This window comes from Mya arenaria, chromosome 15 (assembly GCF_026914265.1).
Source record: "Mya arenaria isolate MELC-2E11 chromosome 15, ASM2691426v1".
NCBI classification, from domain to species: Eukaryota; Metazoa; Mollusca; class Bivalvia; order Myida; family Myidae; genus Mya; species Mya arenaria.
Window position 1 is genome coordinate 12,725,862 of NC_069136.1, and position 22,313 is coordinate 12,748,174.

At 35.3% G+C, this 22,313-nt stretch overlaps 1 protein-coding gene across 1 annotated transcript in view; it reads left to right on the forward strand.

The window, feature by feature from the left end:
- The window catches only part of LOC128219114 (balbiani ring protein 3-like), a 37,039-nt gene extending 15,951 nt beyond the window's left edge, over nt 1-21,088 (forward strand). Inside the window, exons 11-22 of the mRNA XM_052926936.1 lie at nt 1,522-1,635; nt 3,006-3,119; nt 5,115-5,228; nt 6,598-6,711; nt 8,707-8,820; nt 10,190-10,303; nt 12,301-12,414; nt 13,785-13,898; nt 15,892-16,005; nt 17,376-17,489; nt 19,484-19,597; nt 20,967-21,088. Coding sequence (XP_052782896.1) covers nt 1,522-1,635; nt 3,006-3,119; nt 5,115-5,228; nt 6,598-6,711; nt 8,707-8,820; nt 10,190-10,303; nt 12,301-12,414; nt 13,785-13,898; nt 15,892-16,005; nt 17,376-17,489; nt 19,484-19,597; nt 20,967-21,088 — 1,376 coding nt within the window. The remainder of the gene's footprint in view (nt 1-1,521; nt 1,636-3,005; nt 3,120-5,114; nt 5,229-6,597; nt 6,712-8,706; nt 8,821-10,189; nt 10,304-12,300; nt 12,415-13,784; nt 13,899-15,891; nt 16,006-17,375; nt 17,490-19,483; nt 19,598-20,966) is intronic.
- Nucleotides 21,089-22,313: the final 1,225 nt, after the last annotated feature.

Below are 22,313 nucleotides of genomic sequence, written 5' to 3' on the forward strand. Positions count from 1 at the left end.
GAAAATTAGCTATTTTTCCAATACCATAAAGACTATGTGATAGTGAAATCGTGGACAATATAATTAACGAATCAACCGAATATAAAACCAACAACATTTGTTCTTCTCATTGGTTGAAATCAATATACTTGACCTGATGCATTTAAATTCGTAGCGTTTGAATTTTCGATAATGATCTCGAATGTAATTCAAGGTTACCTACTAATCGGAATTGATATTCACCAATAGTTGATGTAGAAATGGATATTATGTTGTTGGTTGTCCAGAACATATCCAATTTGATACGCATGCACTTTTTATACTGTATAACCATTAACACGACATGTTTTATTTTCATTAGGTCCTGATTGCGCGACTGAGGATTCTAACTCGGAATGCTACACTGTAACCGGACAATGCCTATGTAAACATGGAGACAGCCTCAGCTATCCAAATTGCTGTATGTAAATTGATTAATAGTAATAGATATTTAAAAAAAAATGTCTACTCCTTTGCCTTGTTTTCGTTCACGAATAATGAGCATTTGTTTATCAGTATAATTATAGTGGCTGACTGTTTATGACAATGTTTAAAACGGGCATGCATGCATGCAAGTGTATATATCAAGCAAGTATTTGACTGATAAATACTAGATATTGCTTTACCGTCACAGCGTCGGTGCCATTATTTAAGTGTTCCCTCCGAAATCTTTAAATCGTGAAACAACGTAATCCATCCCTCAAATAGGATATTGTGTGTTTCGTTTAACTAAGCTAACAACCTTAGCCTTTTAGATGGGATAGCAGGTGAGGCATTCACCCTAGCCAAGGATTCTGCAGTGTTTTATAAAGGGTGAATTGATATTCACCAATAGTTGATGTAGAAATGGATATTATGTTGTTGGTTTTCCAGAACATATCCAATTTGATACGCATGCACTTGTTATACTGTATAACCATTAACACGACATGTTTTATTTTCATTAGGTCCTGATTGCGCGACTGAGGATTCTAACTCGGAATGCAACACTGTAACCGGACAATGCCAATGTAAACATGGAGGCAGCCTCAGCTATCCAAATTGCTGTATGTAAATTGATGAATAGCAATAGATATTTTTAAAAAACATTGTCTACTCCTTTGCCTTGTTTTCGTTCACGAATAATGATCATTTGTTTATCAGTATAATTATATTGGCTGACTGTATATGACAATGTTTAAAACGGGCATGCATGCATGCTAGTGTATATATCAAGCAAGTATTTGACTGATAAATACTAGATATTGTTTTACCGTCACAACGTCGGTGCCATTATTTAAGTGTTCCCTCTGAAATCTTTAAATCGTGAAATAACGTAATCCATCCCTCAAATAGGATATTGTGTGTTTTGTTTAACTAAGCGAACAATCTTGGCCTTTTATATGGGATAGCAGGTGAGGTATACACCCTAGCCAAGGATTCGACAGTGTTTTATAAAGGGTGAATTGATCATCAAAATAAAATAAAAGGATATCAACTGAAGGAAGCGTCAAATATTTCCAGGTGCGGATTGTAGCAGTGATGATGAAGCGAAATGTTGCGCTGCCGCCGAGGGCTGTAGTGGTGTATTCCAGAGTGCCTGTGTCTGCGACTTCGAGGGAATCTTTCCAAATTGCTGTAAGTGAGAGTAGCAAAAAAACAAGAAATAAAAGGTAGATTAAATAAATATATCAACATAACCTCGTATGTGATACATGTTGTTACAGCATAATATAAATCATATTGTTGACACTTTGTTTTGTAAGGGATGATCTAATTATGTTTGGTAAACATATCTGCCCTTAAGAACCCTACAGGTCCTGCTTTATCTCCAACGATTAACTACCCATGCGCTCAGGTCTCTATTCGAACTGGGATCAAGAGTTTTAAACAAAATAGAGAGGTTCCAAATCCAAATTACAGGAACTGGTATATTTGGATTTATATCTGTATGATACGTCATCGGGGTTTGTTTACAAGGTTCAAATGAATATGACATTCAAAGAAGCACGTGTTTTACGCAAGTATTAGTGAGCCTATGTAAACATGCTTAAACAGATATTTATAAACGACGCTTTATCTCAACTACAACTGTGCTCGTGTATTTTGTGTTTGGAAAATTAGCTATTTTTCCAATACCATAAAGACTATGTGATAGTGAAATCGTGAACAATATAATTAACGAATCAACCGAATATAAAAAACAACAACATTTTTTCTTCTCATTGGTTGAAATTAATATACTTTACCTAATGCATTTAAATTCGTAGCGTTTGAATTTTGATAATGATCTCGAATGTAATTCAAGGTTACCTACTAATCGGAATTGATATTCACCAATAGTTGATGTAGTGGATATTATGTTGTTGGTTTTCCAGAACATATTCAATTTGATACGCATGCACTTGTTATACTGTTTTACCATTAACACGACATGTTTTATTTTCATTAGGTCCTGATTGCGCGACTGAGGATTCTAACTCGGAATGCAACACTGTAACCGGACAATGCCAATGTAAACATGGAGGCAGCCTCAGCTATCCAAATTGCTGTATGTAAATTGATGAATAGCAATAGAAATTTTAAAAAAAACATTGTCTACTCCTTTGCCTTGTTTTCGTTCACGAATAATGATCATTTGTTTATCAGTATAATTATATTGGCTGACTGTATATGACAATGTTTAAAACGGGCATGCATGCATGCTAGTGTATATATCAAGCAAGTATTTGACTGATAAATACTAGATATTGTTTTACCGCCACAACGGCGGTGCCATTATTTAAGTGTTTCCTTTGAAATTTTTAAATCGTGAAATAACGTAATCCATCCCTAAAATAGGATATTGTGTGTTTTGTTTAACTAAGCGAACAATCTTAGCCTTTTAGATGGGATAGCAGGTGAGGTATACACCCTAGCCAAGGATTCGACAGTGTTTTATAAAGGGTGGATTGATCATCAAATTAAATAAAGGAATATCAACTGAAGGAAGCGTCAAATATTTCCAGGTGCGGATTGTAGCAGTGATGATGAAGCGAAATGTTGCGCTGCCGCCGAGGGCTGTAGTGGTGTAGACCAGAGTGCCTGTGTCTGCGACTTCGAGGGAACCTTTCCAAATTGCTGTAAGTGAGAGTAGCAAAAACAAGAAATAAAAGGTAGATTAAATAAATATATCAACATAACCTCGTATGTGATACATGTTGTTACAGCATAATATAAATCATATTGTTGACACTTTGTTTTGTAAGGGATGATCTAATTATGTTTGGTAAACATATCTGCCCGTAAGAACCCTACAGGTCTTGTTTTATCTCCAACAATTAACTACCCATACGCTCAGGTCTCTATTCGAACTGGGATCAAGAGTTTTAAACAAAATAGAGAGGTTCAAAATCCAAATTACAGGAACTGGTATATTTGGATTTATATCTGTATGATACGTCATCCGGGTTTGTTTACAAGGTTCAAATGAATATGACATTCAAAGAAGCACGTGTTTTACGCAAGTATTAGTGAGCCTATGTAAACATGCTTAAACAGATATTTATAAACGACGCTTCATCTCAACTACAACTGTGCTCGTGTATTTTGTGTTTGGAAAATTAGCTATTTTTCCAATACCATAAGACTATGTGATAGTGAAATCGTGGACAATATAATTAACGAATCAACCGAATATAAAACCAACAACATTTGTTCTTCTCATTGGTTGAAATCAATATACTTGACCTGATGCATTTAAATTCGTAGCGTTTGAATTTTTGATAATGATCTCGAATGTAATTCAAGGTTACCTACTAATCGGAATTGATATTCACCAATAGTTGATGTAGAAATGGATATTATGTTGTTGGTTGTCCAGAACATATCCAATTTGATACGCATGCACTTTTTATACTGTATAACCATTAACACGACATGTTTTATTTTCATTAGGTCCTGATTGCGCGACTGAGGATTCTAACTCGGAATGCTACACTGTAACCGGACAATGCCTATGTAAACATGGAGACAGCCTCAGCTATCCAAATTGCTGTATGTAAATTGATTAATAGTAATAGATATTTAAAAAAAATGTCTACTCCTTTGCCTTGTTTTCGTTCACGAATAATGAGCATTTGTTTATCAGTATAATTATAGTGGCTGACTGTTTATGACAATGTTTTAAAACGGGCATGCATGCATGCAAGTGTATATATCAAGCAAGTATTTGACTGATAAATACTAGATATTGCTTTACCGTCACAGCGTCGGTGCCATTATTTAAGTGTTCCCTCCGAAATCTTTAAATCGTGAAACAACGTAATCCATCCCTCAAATAGGATATTGTGTGTTTCGTTTAACTAAGCTAACAACCTTAGCCTTTTAGATGGGATAGCAGGTGAGGCATTCACCCTAGCCAAGGATTCTGCAGTGTTTTATAAAGGGTGAATTGATATTCACCAATAGTTGATGTAGAAATGGATATTATGTTGTTGGTTTTCCAGAACATATCCAATTTGATACGCATGCACTTGTTATACTGTATAACCATTAACACGACATGTTTTATTTTCATTAGGTCCTGATTGCGCGACTGAGGATTCTAACTCGGAATGCAACACTGTAACCGGACAATGCCAATGTAAACATGGAGGCAGCCTCAGCTATCCAAATTGCTGTATGTAAATTGATGAATAGCAATAGATATTTTTAAAAAACATTGTCTACTCCTTTGCCTTGTTTTCGTTCACGAATAATGATCATTTGTTTATCAGTATAATTATATTGGCTGACTGTATATGACAATGTTTAAAACGGGCATGCATGCATGCTAGTGTATATATCAAGCAAGTATTTGACTGATAAATACTAGATATTGTTTTACCGTCACAACGTCGGTGCCATTATCTAAGTGTTCCCTCAGAAATCTTTAAATCGTGAAATAACGTAATCCATCCCTCAAATAGGATATTGTGTGTTTTGTTTAACTAAGCGAACAATCTTAGCCTTTTAGATGGGATAGCAGGTGAGGCATACACCCTAGCCAAGGATTCGACAGTGTTTTATAAAGGGTAAATTGATCATCAAAATAAAATAAAAGGATATCAACTGAAGGAAGCGTCAAATATTTCCAGGTGCGGATTGTAGCAGTGATGATGAAGCGAAATGTTGCGCTGCCGCCGAGGGCTGTAGTGGTGTATTCCAGAGTGCCTGTGTCTGCGACTTCGAGGGAATCTTTCCAAATTGCTGTAAGTGAGAGTAGCAAAAAACAAGAAATAAAAGGTAGATTAAATAAATATATCAACATAACCTCGTATGTGATACATGTTGTTACAGCATAATATAAATCATATTGTTGACACTTTGTTTTGTAAGGGATGATCTAATTATGTTTGGTAAACATATCTGCCCTTAAGAACCCTACAGGTCCTGCTTTATCTCCAACGATTAACTACCCATGCGCTCAGGTCTCTATTCGAACTGGGATCAAGAGTTTTAAACAAAATAGAGAGGTTCCAAATCCAAATTACAGGAACTGGTATATTTGGATTTATATCTGTATGATACGTCATCGGGGTTTGTTTACAAGGTTCAAATGAATATGACATTCAAAGAAGCACGTGTTTTACGCAAGTATTAGTGAGCCTATGTAAACATGCTTAAACAGATATTTATAAACGACGCTTCATCTCAACTACAACTGTGCTCGTGTATTTTGTGTTTGGAAAATTAGCTATTTTTCCAATACCATAAAGACTATGTGATAGTGAAATCGTGAACAATATAATTAACGAATCAACCGAATATAAAAAACAACAACATTTTTTCTTCTCATTGGTTGAAATTAATATACTTTACCTAATGCATTTAAATTCGTAGCGTTTGAATTTTGATAATGATCTCGAATGTAATTCAAGGTTACCTACTAATCGGAATTGATATTCACCAATAGTTGATGTAGTGGATATTATGTTGTTGGTTTTCCAGAACATATTCAATTTGATACGCATGCACTTGTTATACTGTTTTACCATTAACACGACATGTTTTATTTTCATTAGGTCCTGATTGCGCGACTGAGGATTCTAACTCGGAATGCAACACTGTAACCGGACAATGCCAATGTAAACATGGAGGCAGCCTCAGCTATCCAAATTGCTGTATGTAAATTGATGAATAGCAATAGAAATTTTAAAAAAAACATTGTCTACTCCTTTGCCTTGTTTTCGTTCACGAATAATGATCATTTGTTTATCAGTATAATTATATTGGCTGACTGTATATGACAATGTTTAAAACGGGCATGCATGCATGCTAGTGTATATATCAAGCAAGTATTTGACTGATAAATACTAGATATTGTTTTACCGCCACAACGGCGGTGCCATTATTTAAGTGTTTCCTTTGAAATTTTTAAATCGTGAAATAACGTAATCCATCCCTAAAATAGGATATTGTGTGTTTTGTTTAACTAAGCGAACAATCTTAGCCTTTTAGATGGGATAGCAGGTGAGGTATACACCCTAGCCAAGGATTCGACAGTGTTTTATAAAGGGTGGATTGATCATCAAATTAAATAAAGGAATATCAACTGAAGGAAGCGTCAAATATTTCCAGGTGCGGATTGTAGCAGTGATGATGAAGCGAAATGTTGCGCTGCCGCCGAGGGCTGTAGTGGTGTAGACCAGAGTGCCTGTGTCTGCGACTTCGAGGGAACCTTTCCAAATTGCTGTAAGTGAGAGTAGCAAAAAACAAGAAATAAAAGGTAGATTAAATAAATATATCAACATAACCTCGTATGTGATACATGTTGTTACAGCATAATATAAATCATATTGTTGACACTTTGTTTTGTAAGGGATGATCTAATTATGTTTGGTAAACATATCTGCCCGTAAGAACCCTACAGGTCTTGTTTTATCTCCAACAATTAACTACCCATACGCTCAGGTCTCTATTCGAACTGGGATCAAGAGTTTTAAACAAAATAGAGAGGTTCAAAATCCAAATTACAGGAACTGGTATATTTGGATTTATATCTGTATGATACGTCATCCGGGTTTGTTTACAAGGTTCAAATGAATATGACATTCAAAGAAGCACGTGTTTTACGCAAGTATTAGTGAGCCTATGTAAACATGCTTAAACAGATATTTATAAACGACGCTTCATCTCAACTACAACTGTGCTCGTGTATTTTGTGTTTGGAAAATTAGCTATTTTTCCAATACCATAAGACTATGTGATAGTGAAATCGTGGACAATATAATTAACGAATCAACCGAATATAAAACCAACAACATTTGTTCTTCTCATTGGTTGAAATCAATATACTTGACCTGATGCATTTAAATTCGTAGCGTTTGAATTTTTGATAATGATCTCGAATGTAATTCAAGGTTACCTACTAATCGGAATTGATATTCACCAATAGTTGATGTAGAAATGGATATTATGTTGTTGGTTGTCCAGAACATATCCAATTTGATACGCATGCACTTTTTATACTGTATAACCATTAACACGACATGTTTTATTTTCATTAGGTCCTGATTGCGCGACTGAGGATTCTAACTCGGAATGCTACACTGTAACCGGACAATGCCTATGTAAACATGGAGACAGCCTCAGCTATCCAAATTGCTGTATGTAAATTGATTAATAGTAATAGATATTTAAAAAAAATGTCTACTCCTTTGCCTTGTTTTCGTTCACGAATAATGAGCATTTGTTTATCAGTATAATTATAGTGGCTGACTGTTTATGACAATGTTTAAAACGGGCATGCATGCATGCAAGTGTATATATCAAGCAAGTATTTGACTGATAAATACTAGATATTGCTTTACCGTCACAGCGTCGGTGCCATTATTTAAGTGTTCCCTCCGAAATCTTTAAATCGTGAAACAACGTAATCCATCCCTCAAATAGGATATTGTGTGTTTCGTTTAACTAAGCTAACAACCTTAGCCTTTTAGATGGGATAGCAGGTGAGGCATTCACCCTAGCCAAGGATTCTGCAGTGTTTTATAAAGGGTGAATTGATATTCACCAATAGTTGATGTAGAAATGGATATTATGTTGTTGGTTTTCCAGAACATATCCAATTTGATACGCATGCACTTGTTATACTGTATAACCATTAACACGACATGTTTTATTTTCATTAGGTCCTGATTGCGCGACTGAGGATTCTAACTCGGAATGCAACACTGTAACCGGACAATGCCAATGTAAACATGGAGGCAGCCTCAGCTATCCAAATTGCTGTATGTAAATTGATGAATAGCAATAGATATTTTTAAAAAACATTGTCTACTCCTTTGCCTTGTTTTCGTTCACGAATAATGATCATTTGTTTATCAGTATAATTATATTGGCTGACTGTATATGACAATGTTTAAAACGGGCATGCATGCATGCTAGTGTATATATCAAGCAAGTATTTGACTGATAAATACTAGATATTGTTTTACCGTCACAACGTCGGTGCCATTATCTAAGTGTTCCCTCAGAAATCTTTAAATCGTGAAATAACGTAATCCATCCCTCAAATAGGATATTGTGTGTTTTGTTTAACTAAGCGAACAATCTTGGCCTTTTAGATGGGATAGCAGGTGAGGTATACACCCTAGCCAAGGATTCGACAGTGTTTTATAAAGGGTGAATTGATCATCAAAATAAAATAAAAGGATATCAACTGAAGGAAGCGTCAAATATTTCCAGGTGCGGATTGTAGCAGTGATGATGAAGCGAAATGTTGCGCTGCCGCCGAGGGCTGTAGTGGTGTATTCCAGAGTGCCTGTGTCTGCGACTTCGAGGGAATCTTTCCAAATTGCTGTAAGTGAGAGTAGCAAAAAACAAGAAATAAAAGGTAGATTAAATAAATATATCAACATAACCTCGTATGTGATACATGTTGTTACAGCATAATATAAATCATATTGTTGACACTTTGTTTTGTAAGGGATGATCTAATTATGTTTGGTAAACATATCTGCCCTTAAGAACCCTACAGGTCCTGCTTTATCTCCAACGATTAACTACCCATGCGCTCAGGTCTCTATTCGAACTGGGATCAAGAGTTTTAAACAAAATAGAGAGGTTCCAAATCCAAATTACAGGAACTGGTATATTTGGATTTATATCTGTATGATACGTCATCGGGGTTTGTTTACAAGGTTCAAATGAATATGACATTCAAAGAAGCACGTGTTTTACGCAAGTATTAGTGAGCCTATGTAAACATGCTTAAACAGATATTTATAAACGACGCTTCATCTCAACTACAACTGTGCTCGTGTATTTTGTGTTTGGAAAATTAGCTATTTTTCCAATACCATAAAGACTATGTGATAGTGAAATCGTGAACAATATAATTAACGAATCAACCGAATATAAAAAACAACAACATTTTTTCTTCTCATTGGTTGAAATTAATATACTTTACCTAATGCATTTAAATTCGTAGCGTTTGAATTTTGATAATGATCTCGAATGTAATTCAAGGTTACCTACTAATCGGAATTGATATTCACCAATAGTTGATGTAGTGGATATTATGTTGTTGGTTTTCCAGAACATATTCAATTTGATACGCATGCACTTGTTATACTGTTTTACCATTAACACGACATGTTTTATTTTCATTAGGTCCTGATTGCGCGACTGAGGATTCTAACTCGGAATGCAACACTGTAACCGGACAATGCCAATGTAAACATGGAGGCAGCCTCAGCTATCCAAATTGCTGTATGTAAATTGATGAATAGCAATAGAAATTTTAAAAAAAACATTGTCTACTCCTTTGCCTTGTTTTCGTTCACGAATAATGATCATTTGTTTATCAGTATAATTATATTGGCTGACTGTATATGACAATGTTTAAAACGGGCATGCATGCATGCTAGTGTATATATCAAGCAAGTATTTGACTGATAAATACTAGATATTGTTTTACCGCCACAACGGCGGTGCCATTATTTAAGTGTTTCCTTTGAAATTTTTAAATCGTGAAATAACGTAATCCATCCCTAAAATAGGATATTGTGTGTTTTGTTTAACTAAGCGAACAATCTTAGCCTTTTAGATGGGATAGCAGGTGAGGTATACACCCTAGCCAAGGATTCGACAGTGTTTTATAAAGGGTGGATTGATCATCAAATTAAATAAAGGAATATCAACTGAAGGAAGCGTCAAATATTTCCAGGTGCGGATTGTAGCAGTGATGATGAAGCGAAATGTTGCGCTGCCGCCGAGGGCTGTAGTGGTGTAGACCAGAGTGCCTGTGTCTGCGACTTCGAGGGAACCTTTCCAAATTGCTGTAAGTGAGAGTAGCAAAAAACAAGAAATAAAAGGTAGATTAAATAAATATATCAACATAACCTCGTATGTGATACATGTTGTTACAGCATAATATAAATCATATTGTTGACACTTTGTTTTGTAAGGGATGATCTAATTATGTTTGGTAAACATATCTGCCCGTAAGAACCCTACAGGTCTTGTTTTATCTCCAACAATTAACTACCCATGCGCTCAGGTCTCTATTCGAACTGGGATCAAGAGTTTTAAACAAAATAGAGAGGTTCCAAATCCAAATTACAGGAACTGGTATATTTGGATTTATATCTGTATGATACGTCATCCGGGTTTGTTTACAAGGTTCAAATGAATATGACATTCAAAGAAGCACGTGTTTTACGCAAGTATTAGTGAGCCTATGTAAACATGCTTAAACAGATATTTATAAACGACGCTTCATCTCAACTACAACTGTGCTCGTGTATTTTGTGTTTGGAAAATTAGCTATTTTTCCAATACCATAAAGACTATGTGATAGTGAATTCGTGGACAATATAATTAACGAATCAACCGAATATAAAACCAACAACATTTGTTCTTCTCATTGGTTGAAATCAATATACTTGACCTGATGCATTTAAATTCGTAGCGTTTGAATTTTCGATAATGATCTCGAATGTAATTCAAGGTTACCTACTAATCGGAATTGATATTCACCAATAGTTGATGTAGAAATGGATATTATGTTGTTGGTTGTCCAGAACATATCCAATTTGATACGCATGCACTTTTTATACTGTATAACCATTAACACGACATGTTTTATTTTCATTAGGTCCTGATTGCGCGACTGAGGATTCTAACTCGGAATGCTACACTGTAACCGGACAATGCCTATGTAAACATGGAGACAGCCTCAGCTATCCAAATTGCTGTATGTAAATTGATTAATAGTAATAGATATTTAAAAAAAAATGTCTACTCCTTTGCCTTGTTTTCGTTCACGAATAATGAGCATTTGTTTATCAGTATAATTATAGTGGCTGACTGTTTATGACAATGTTTAAAACGGGCATGCATGCATGCAAGTGTATATATCAAGCAAGTATTTGACTGATAAATACTAGATATTGCTTTACCGTCACAGCGTCGGTGCCATTATTTAAGTGTTCCCTCCGAAATCTTTAAATCGTGAAACAACGTAATCCATCCCTCAAATAGGATATTGTGTGTTTCGTTTAACTAAGCTAACAACCTTAGCCTTTTAGATGGGATAGCAGGTGAGGCATTCACCCTAGCCAAGGATTCTGCAGTGTTTTATAAAGGGTGAATTGATATTCACCAATAGTTGATGTAGAAATGGATATTATGTTGTTGGTTTTCCAGAACATATCCAATTTGATACGCATGCACTTGTTATACTGTATAACCATTAACACGACATGTTTTATTTTCATTAGGTCCTGATTGCGCGACTGAGGATTCTAACTCGGAATGCAACACTGTAACCGGACAATGCCAATGTAAACATGGAGGCAGCCTCAGCTATCCAAATTGCTGTATGTAAATTGATGAATAGCAATAGATATTTTTAAAAAACGTTGTCTACTCCTTTGCCTTGTTTTCGTTCACGAATAATGATCATTTGTTTATCAGTATAATTATATTGGCTGACTGTATATGACAATGTTTAAAACGGGCATGCATGCATGCTAGTGTATATATCAAGCAAGTATTTGACTGATAAATACTAGATATTGTTTTACCGTCACAACGTCGGTGCCATTATTTAAGTGTTCCCTCTGAAATCTTTAAATCGTGAAATAACGTAATCCATCCCTCAAATAGGATATTGTGTGTTTTGTTTAACTAAGCGAACAATCTTGGCCTTTTATATGGGATAGCAGGTGAGGTATACACCCTAGCCAAGGATTCGACAGTGTTTTATAAAGGGTGAATTGATCATCAAAATAAAATAAAAGGATATCAACTGAAGGAAGCGTCAAATATTTCCAGGTGCGGATTGTAGCAGTGATGATGAAGCGAAATGTTGCGCTGCCGCCGAGGGCTGTAGTGGTGTATTCCAGAGTGCCTGTGTCTGCGACTTCGAGGGAATCTTTCCAAATTGCTGTAAGTGAGAGTAGCAAAAAAACAAGAAATAAAAGGTAGATTAAATAAATATATCAACATAACCTCGTATGTGATACATGTTGTTACAGCATAATATAAATCATATTGTTGACACTTTGTTTTGTAAGGGATGATCTAATTATGTTTGGTAAACATATCTGCCCTTAAGAACCCTACAGGTCCTGCTTTATCTCCAACGATTAACTACCCATGCGCTCAGGTCTCTATTCGAACTGGGATCAAGAGTTTTAAACAAAATAGAGAGGTTCCAAATCCAAATTACAGGAACTGGTATATTTGGATTTATATCTGTATGATACGTCATCGGGGTTTGTTTACAAGGTTCAAATGAATATGACATTCAAAGAAGCACGTGTTTTACGCAAGTATTAGTGAGCCTATGTAAACATGCTTAAACAGATATTTATAAACGACGCTTTATCTCAACTACAACTGTGCTCGTGTATTTTGTGTTTGGAAAATTAGCTATTTTTCCAATACCATAAAGACTATGTGATAGTGAAATCGTGAACAATATAATTAACGAATCAACCGAATATAAAAAACAACAACATTTTTTCTTCTCATTGGTTGAAATTAATATACTTTACCTAATGCATTTAAATTCGTAGCGTTTGAATTTTGATAATGATCTCGAATGTAATTCAAGGTTACCTACTAATCGGAATTGATATTCACCAATAGTTGATGTAGTGGATATTATGTTGTTGGTTTTCCAGAACATATTCAATTTGATACGCATGCACTTGTTAAACTGTTTTACCATTAACACGACATGTTTTATTTTCATTAGGTCCTGATTGCGCGACTGAGGATTCTAACTCGGAATGCAACACTGTAACCGGACAATGCCAATGTAAACATGGAGGCAGCCTCAGCTATCCAAATTGCTGTATGTAAATTGATGAATAGCAATAGAAATTTTAAAAAAAACATTGTCTACTCCTTTGCCTTGTTTTCGTTCACGAATAATGATCATTTGTTTATCAGTATAATTATATTGGCTGACTGTATATGACAATGTTTAAAACGGGCATGCATGCATGCTAGTGTATATATCAAGCAAGTATTTGACTGATAAATACTAGATATTGTTTTACCGCCACAACGGCGGTGCCATTATTTAAGTGTTTCCTTTGAAATTTTTAAATCGTGAAATAACGTAATCCATCCCTAAAATAGGATATTGTGTGTTTTGTTTAACTAAGCGAACAATCTTAGCCTTTTAGATGGGATAGCAGGTGAGGTATACACCCTAGCCAAGGATTCGACAGTGTTTTATAAAGGGTGGATTGATCATCAAATTAAATAAAGGAATATCAACTGAAGGAAGCGTCAAATATTTCCAGGTGCGGATTGTAGCAGTGATGATGAAGCGAAATGTTGCGCTGCCGCCGAGGGCTGTAGTGGTGTAGACCAGAGTGCCTGTGTCTGCGACTTCGAGGGAATCTTTCCAAATTGCTGTAAGTGAGAGTAGCAAAAAACAAGAAATAAAAGGTAGATTAAATAAATATATCAACATAACCTCGTATGTGATACATGTTGTTACAGCATAATATAAATCATATTGTTGACACTTTGTTTTGTAAGGGATGATCTAATTATGTTTGGTAAACATATCTGCCCGTAAGAACCCTACAGGTCTTGTTTTATCTCCAACAATTAACTACCCATACGCTCAGGTCTCTATTCGAACTGGGATCAAGAGTTTTAAACAAAATAGAGAGGTTCCAAATCCAAATTACAGGAACTGGTATATTTGGATTTATATCTGTATGATACGTCATCCGGGTTTGTTTACAAGGTTCAAATGAATATGACATTCAAAGAAGCACGTGTTTTACGCAAGTATTAGTGAGCCTATGTAAACATGCTTAAACAGATATTTATAAACGACGCTTCATCTCAACTACAACTGTGCTCGTGTATTTTGTGTTTGGAAAATTAGCTATTTTTCCAATACCATAAAGACTATGTGATAGTGAAATCGTGGACAATATAATTAACGAATCAACCGAATATAAAACCAGCAACATTTGTTCTTCTCATTGGTTGAAATCAATATACTTGACCTGATGCATTTAAATTCGTAGCGTTTGAATTTTTGATAATGATCTCGAATGTAATTCAAGGTTACCTACTAATCGGAATTGATATTCACCAATAGTTGATGTAGTGGATATTATGTTGTTGGTTGTCCAGAACATATCCAATTTGATACGCATGCACTTTTTATACTGTATAACCATTAACACGACATGTTTTATTTTCATTAGGTCCTGATTGCGCGACTGAGGATTTTAACTCGGAATGCTACACTGTAACCGGACAATGCCTATGTAAACATGGAGACAGCCTCAGCTATCCAAATTGCTGTATGTAAATTGATTAATAGTAATAGATATTTAAAAAAAATGTCTACTCCTTTGCCTTGTTTTCGTTCACGAATAATGAGCATTTGTTTATCAGTATAATTATAGTGGCTGACTGTTTATGACAATGTTTAAAACGGGCATGCATGCATGCAAGTGTATATATCAAGCAAGTATTTGACTGATAAATACTAGATATTGCTTTACCGTCACAGCGTCGGTGCCATTATTTAAGTGTTCCCTCCGAAATCTTTAAATCGTGAAACAACGTAATCCATCCCTCAAATAGGATATTGTGTGTTTCGTTTAACTAAGCTAACAACCTTAGCCTTTTAGATGGGATAGCAGGTGAGGCATTCACCCTAGCCAAGGATTCTGCAGTGTTTTATAAAGGGTGAATTGATATTCACCAATAGTTGATGTAGAAATGGATATTATGTTGTTGGTTTTCCAGAACATATCCAATTTGATACGCATGCACTTGTTATACTGTATAACCATTAACACGACATGTTTTATTTTCATTAGGTCCTGATTGCGCGACTGAGGATTCTAACTCGGAATGCAACACTGTAACCGGACAATGCCAATGTAAACATGGAGGCAGCCTCAGCTATCCAAATTGCTGTATGTAAATTGATGAATAGCAATAGATATTTTTAAAAAACATTGTCTACTCCTTTGCCTTGTTTTCGTTCACGAATAATGATCATTTGTTTATCAGTATAATTATATTGGCTGACTGTATATGACAATGTTTAAAACGGGCATGCATGCATGCTAGTGTATATATCAAGCAAGTATTTGACTGATAAATACTAGATATTGTTTTACCGTCACAACGTCGGTGCCATTATCTAAGTGTTCCCTCTGAAATCTTTAAATCGTGAAATAACGTAATCCATCCCTCAAATAGGATATTGTGTGTTTTGTTTAACTAAGCGAACAATCTTGGCCTTTTATATGGGATAGCAGGTGAGGTATACACCCTAGCCAAGGATTCGACAGTGTTTTATAAAGGGTGAATTGATCATCAAAATAAAATAAAAGGATATCAACTGAAGGAAGCGTCAAATATTTCCAGGTGCGGATTGTAGCAGTGATGATGAAGCGAAATGTTGCGCTGCCGCCGAGGGCTGTAGTGGTGTATTCCAGAGTGCCTGTGTCTGCGACTTCGAGGGAATCTTTCCAAATTGCTGTAAGTGAGAGTAGCAAAAAAACAAGAAATAAAAGGTAGATTAAATAAATATATCAACATAACCTCGTATGTGATACATGTTGTTACAGCATAATATAAATCATATTGTTGACACTTTGTTTTGTAAGGGATGATCTAATTATGTTTGGTAAACATATCTGCCCTTAAGAACCCTACAGGTCCTGCTTTATCTCCAACGATTAACTACCCATGCGCTCAGGTCTCTATTCGAACTGGGATCAAGAGTTTTAAACAAAATAGAGAGGTTCCAAATCCAAATTACAGGAACTGGTATATTTGGATTTATATCTGTATGATACGTCATCGGGGTTTGTTTACAAGGTTCAAATGAATATGACATTCAAAGAAGCACGTGTTTTACGCAAGTATTAGTGAGCCTATGTAAACATGCTTAAACAGATATTTATAAACGACGCTTTATCTCAACTACAACTGTGCTCGTGTATTTTGTGTTTGGAAAATTAGCTATTTTTCCAATACCATAAAGACTATGTGATAGTGAAATCGTGAACAATATAATTAACGAATCAACCGAATATAAAAAACAACAACATTTTTTCTTCTCATTGGTTGAAATTAATATACTTTACCTAATGCATTTAAATTCGTAGCGTTTGAATTTTGATAATGATCTCGAATGTAATTCAAGGTTACCTACTAATCGGAATTGATATTCACCAATAGTTGATGTAGTGGATATTATGTTGTTGGTTTTCCAGAACATATTCAATTTGATACGCATGCACTTGTTATACTGTTTTACCATTAACACGACATGTTTTATTTTCATTAGGTCCTGATTGCGCGACTGAGGATTCTAACTCGGAATGCAACACTGTAACCGGACAATGCCAATGTAAACATGGAGGCAGCCTCAGCTATCCAAATTGCTGTATGTAAATTGATGAATAGCAATAGAAATTTTAAAAAAAACATTGTCTACTCCTTTGCCTTGTTTTCGTTCACGAATAATGATCATTTGTTTATCAGTATAATTATATTGGCTGACTGTATATGACAATGTTTAAAACGGGCATGCATGCATGCTAGTGTATATATCAAGCAAGTATTTGACTGATAAATACTAGATATTGTTTTACCGCCACAACGGCGGTGCCTTTATTTAAGTGTTTCCTTTGAAATTTTTAAATCGTGAAATAACGTAATCCATCCCTAAAATAGGATATTGTGTGTTTTGTTTAACTAAGCGAACAATCTTAGCCTTTTAGATGGGATAGCAGGTGAGGTATACACCCTAGCCAAGGATTCGACAGTGTTTTATAAAGGGTGGATTGATCATCAAATTAAATAAAGGAATATCAACTGAAGGAAGCGTCAAATATTTCCAGGTGCGGATTGTAGCAGTGATGATGAAGCGAAATGTTGCGCTGCCGCCGAGGGCTGTTGTGGTGTAGACCAGAGTGCCTGTGTCTGCGACTTCGAGGGAACCTTTCCAAATTGCTGTAAGTGAGAGTAGCAAAAAACAAGAAATAAAAGGTAGATTAAATAAATATATCAACATAACCTCGTATGTGATACATGTTGTTACAGCATAATATAAATCATATTGTTGACACTTTGTTTTGTAAGGGATGATCTAATTATGTTTGGTAAACATATCTGCCCGTAAGAACCCTACAGGTCTTGTTTTATCTCCAACAATTAACTACCCATGCGCTCAGGTCTCTATTCGAACTGGGATCAAGAGTTTTAAACAAAATAGAGAGGTTCCAAATCCAAATTACAGGAACTGGTATATTTGGATTTATGTCTGTATGATACGTCATCCGGGTTTGTTTACAAGGTTCAAATGAATATGACATTCAAAGAATCACGTGTTTTACGCAAGTATTAGTGAGCCTATGTAAACATGCTTAAACAGATATTTATAAACGACGCTTCATCTCAACTACAACTGTGCTCGTGTATTTTGTGTTTGGAAAATTAGCTATTTTTCCAATACCATAAAGACTATGTGATAGTGAAATCGTGGACAATATAATTAACGAATCAACCGAATATAAAACCAACAACATTTGTTCTTCTCATTGGTTGAAATCAATATACTTGACCTGATGCATTTAAATTCGTAGCGTTTGAATTTTCGATAATGATCTCGAATGTAATTCAAGGTTACCTACTAATCGGAATTGATATTCACCAATAGTTGATGTAGAAATGGATATTATGTTGTTGGTTGTCCAGAACATATCCAATTTGATACGCATGCACTTTTTATACTGTATAACCATTAACACGACATGTTTTATTTTCATTAGGTCCTGATTGCGCGACTGAGGATTCTAACTCGGAATGCTACACTGTAACCGGACAATGCCTATGTAAACATGGAGACAGCCTCAGCTATCCAAATTGCTGTATGTAAATTGATTAATAGTAATAGATATTTAAAAAAAATGTCTACTCCTTTGCCTTGTTTTCGTTCACGAATAATGAGCATTTGTTTATCAGTATAATTATAGTGGCTGACTGTTTATGACAATGTTTAAAACGGGCATGCATGCATGCAAGTGTATATATCAAGCAAGTATTTGACTGATAAATACTAGATATTGCTTTACCGTCACAGCGTCGGTGCCATTATTTAAGTGTTCCCTCCGAAATCTTTAAATCGTGAAACAACGTAATCCATCCCTCAAATAGGATATTGTGTGTTTCGTTTAACTAAGCTAACAACCTTAGCCTTTTAGATGGGATAGCAGGTGAGGCATTCACCCTAGCCAAGGATTCTGCAGTGTTTTATAAAGGGTGAATTGATATTCACCAATAGTTGATGTAGAAATGGATATTATGTTGTTGGTTTTCCAGAACATATCCAATTTGATACGCATGCACTTGTTATACTGTATAACCATTAACACGACATGTTTTATTTTCATTAGGTCCTGATTGCGCGACTGAGGATTCTAACTCGGAATGCAACACTGTAACCGGACAATGCCAAAGTACATGGAGGCAGCCTCAGCTATCCAAATTGCTGTATGTAAATTGATGAATAGCAATAGATATTTTTAAAAAACATTGTCTACTCCTTTGCCTTGTTTTCGTTCACGAATAATGATCATTTGTTTATCAGTATAATTATATTGGCTGACTGTATATGACAATGTTTAAAACGGGCATGCATGCATGCTAGTGTATATATCAAGCAAGTATTTGACTGATAAATACTAGATATTGTTTTACCGTCACAACGTCGGTGCCATTATTTAAGTGTTCCCTCCGAAATCTTTAAATCGTGAAATAACGTAATCCATCCCTCAAATAGGATATTGTGTGTTTTGTTTAACTAAGCGAACAATATTGGCCTTTTATATGGGATAGCAGGTGAGGTATACACCCTAGCCAAGGATTCGACAGTGTTTTATAAAGGGTGAATTGATCATCAAAATAAAATAAAAGGATGTCAACTGAAGGAAGCGTCAAATATTTCCAGGTGCGGATTGTAGCAGTGATGATGAAGCGAAATGTTGCGCTGCCGCCGAGGGCTGTAGTGATGTATTCCAGAGTGCCTGTGTCTGCGACTTCGAGGGAATCTTTCCAAATTGCTGTAAGTGAGAGTAGCAAAAAACAAGAAATAAAAGGTAGATTAAATAAATATATCAACATAACCTCGTATGTGATACATGTTGTTACAGCATAATATAAATCATATTGTTGACACTTTGTTTTGTAAGAGATGATCTAATTATGTTTGGTAAACATATCTGCCCGTAAGAACCCTACAGGTCCTGCTTTATCTCCAACGATTAACTACCCATGCGCTCAGGTCTCTATTCGAACTGGGATCAAGAGTTTTAAACAAAATAGAGAGGTTCCAAATCCAAATTACAGGAACTGGTATATTTGGATTTATATCTGTATGATACGTCATCGGGGTTTGTTTACAAGGTTCAAATGAATATGACATTCAAAGAAGCACGTGTTTTACGCAAGTATTAGTGAGCCTATGTAAACATGCTTAAACAGATATTTATAAACGACGCTTTATCTCAACTACAACTGTGCTCGTGTATTTTGTGTTTGGAAAATTAGCTATTTTTCCAATACCATAAAGACTATGTGATAGTGAAATCGTGAACAATATAATTAACGAATCAACCGAATATAAAAAACAACAACATTTTTTCTTCTCATTGGTTGAAATTAATATACTTTACCTAATGCATTTAAATTCGTAGCGTTTGAATTTTGATAATGATCTCGAATGTAATTCAAGGTTACCTACTAATCGGAATTGATATTCACCAATAGTTGATGTAGTGGATATTATGTTGTTGGTTTTCCAGAACATATTCAATTTGATACGCATGCACTTGTTATACTGTTTTACCATTAACACGACATGTTTTATTTTCATAAGGTCCTGATTGCGCGACTGAGGATTCTAACTCGGAATGCAACACTGTAACCGGACAATGCCAATGTAAACATGGAGGCAGCCTCAGCTATCCAAATTGCTGTATGTAAATTGATGAATAGCAATAGAAATTTTAAAAAAAACATTGTCTACTCCTTTGCCTTGTTTTCGTTCACGAATAATGATCATTTGTTTATCAGTATAATTATATTGGCTGACTGTATATGACAATGTTTAAAACGGGCATTCATGCATGCTAGTGTATATATCAAGCAAGTATTTGACTGATAAATACTAGATATTGTTTTACCGCCACAACGGCGGTGCCATTATTTAAGTGTTTCCTTTGAAATTTTTAAATCGTGAAATAACGTAATCCATCCCTAAAATAGGATATTGTGTGTTTTGTTTAACTAAGCGAACAATCTTAGCCTTTTAGATGGGATAGCAGGTGAGGTATACACCCTAGCCAAGGATTCGACAGTGTTTTATAAAGGGTGGATTGATCATCAAATTAAATAAAGGAATATCAACTGAAGGAAGCGTCAAATATTTCCAGGTGCGGATTGTAGCAGTGATGATGAAGCGAAATGTTGCGCTGCCGCCGAGGGCTGTAGTGGTGTAGACCAGAGTGCCTGTGTCTGCGACTTCGAGGGAACCTTTCCAAATTGCTGTAAGTGAGAGTAGCAAAAAACAAGAAATAAAAGGTAGATTAAATAAATATATCAACATAACCTCGTATGTGATACATGTTGTTACAGCATAATATAAATCATATTGTTGACACTTTGTTTTGTAAGGGATGATCTAATTATGTTTGGTAAACATATCTGCCCGTAAGAACCCTACAGGTCTTGTTTTATCTCCAACAATTAACTACCCATGCGCTCAGGTCTCTATTCGAACTGGGATCAAGAGTTTTAAACAAAATAGAGAGGTTCCAAATCCAAATTACAGGAACTGGTATATTTGGATTTATATCTGTATGATACGTCATCCGGGTTTGTTTACAAGGTTCAAATGAATATGACATTCAAAGAAGCACGTGTTTTACGCAAGTATTAGTGAGCCTATGTAAACATGCTTAAACAGATATTTATAAACGACGCTTCATCTCAACTACAACTGTGCTCGTGTATTTTGTGTTTGGAAAATTAGCTATTTTTCCAATACCATAAAGACTATGTGATAGTGAAATCGTGGACAATATAATTAACGAATCAACCGAATATAAAACCAACAACATTTGTTCTTCTCATTGGTTGAAATCAATATACTTGACCTGATGCATTTAAATTCGTAGCGTTTGAATTTTTGATAATGATCTCGAATGTAATTCAAGGTTACCTACTAATCGGAATTGATATTCACCAATAGTTGATGTAGAAATGGATATTATGTTGTTGGTTGTCCAGAACATATCCAATTTGATACGCATGCACTTTTTATACTGTATAACCATTAACACGACATGTTTTATTTTCATTAGGTCCTGATTGCGCGACTGAGGATTCTAACTCGGAATGCTACACTGTAACCGGACAATGCCTATGTAAACATGGAGACAGCCTCAGCTATCCAAATTGCTGTATGTAAATTGATTAATAGTAATAGATATTTAAAAAAAATGTCTACTCCTTTGCCTTGTTTTCGTTCACGAATAATGATCATTTGTTTATCAGTATAATTATAGTGGCTGACTGTTTATGACAATGTTTAAAACGGGCATGCATGCATGCAAGTGTATATATCAAGCAAGTATTTACTGATAAATACTAGATATTGCTTTACCGTCACAGCGTCGGTGCCATTATTTAAGTGTTCCCTCTGAAATCTTTAAATCGTGAAATAACGTAATCCATCCCTCAAATAGGATATTGTGTGTTTCGTTTAACTAAGCTAACAA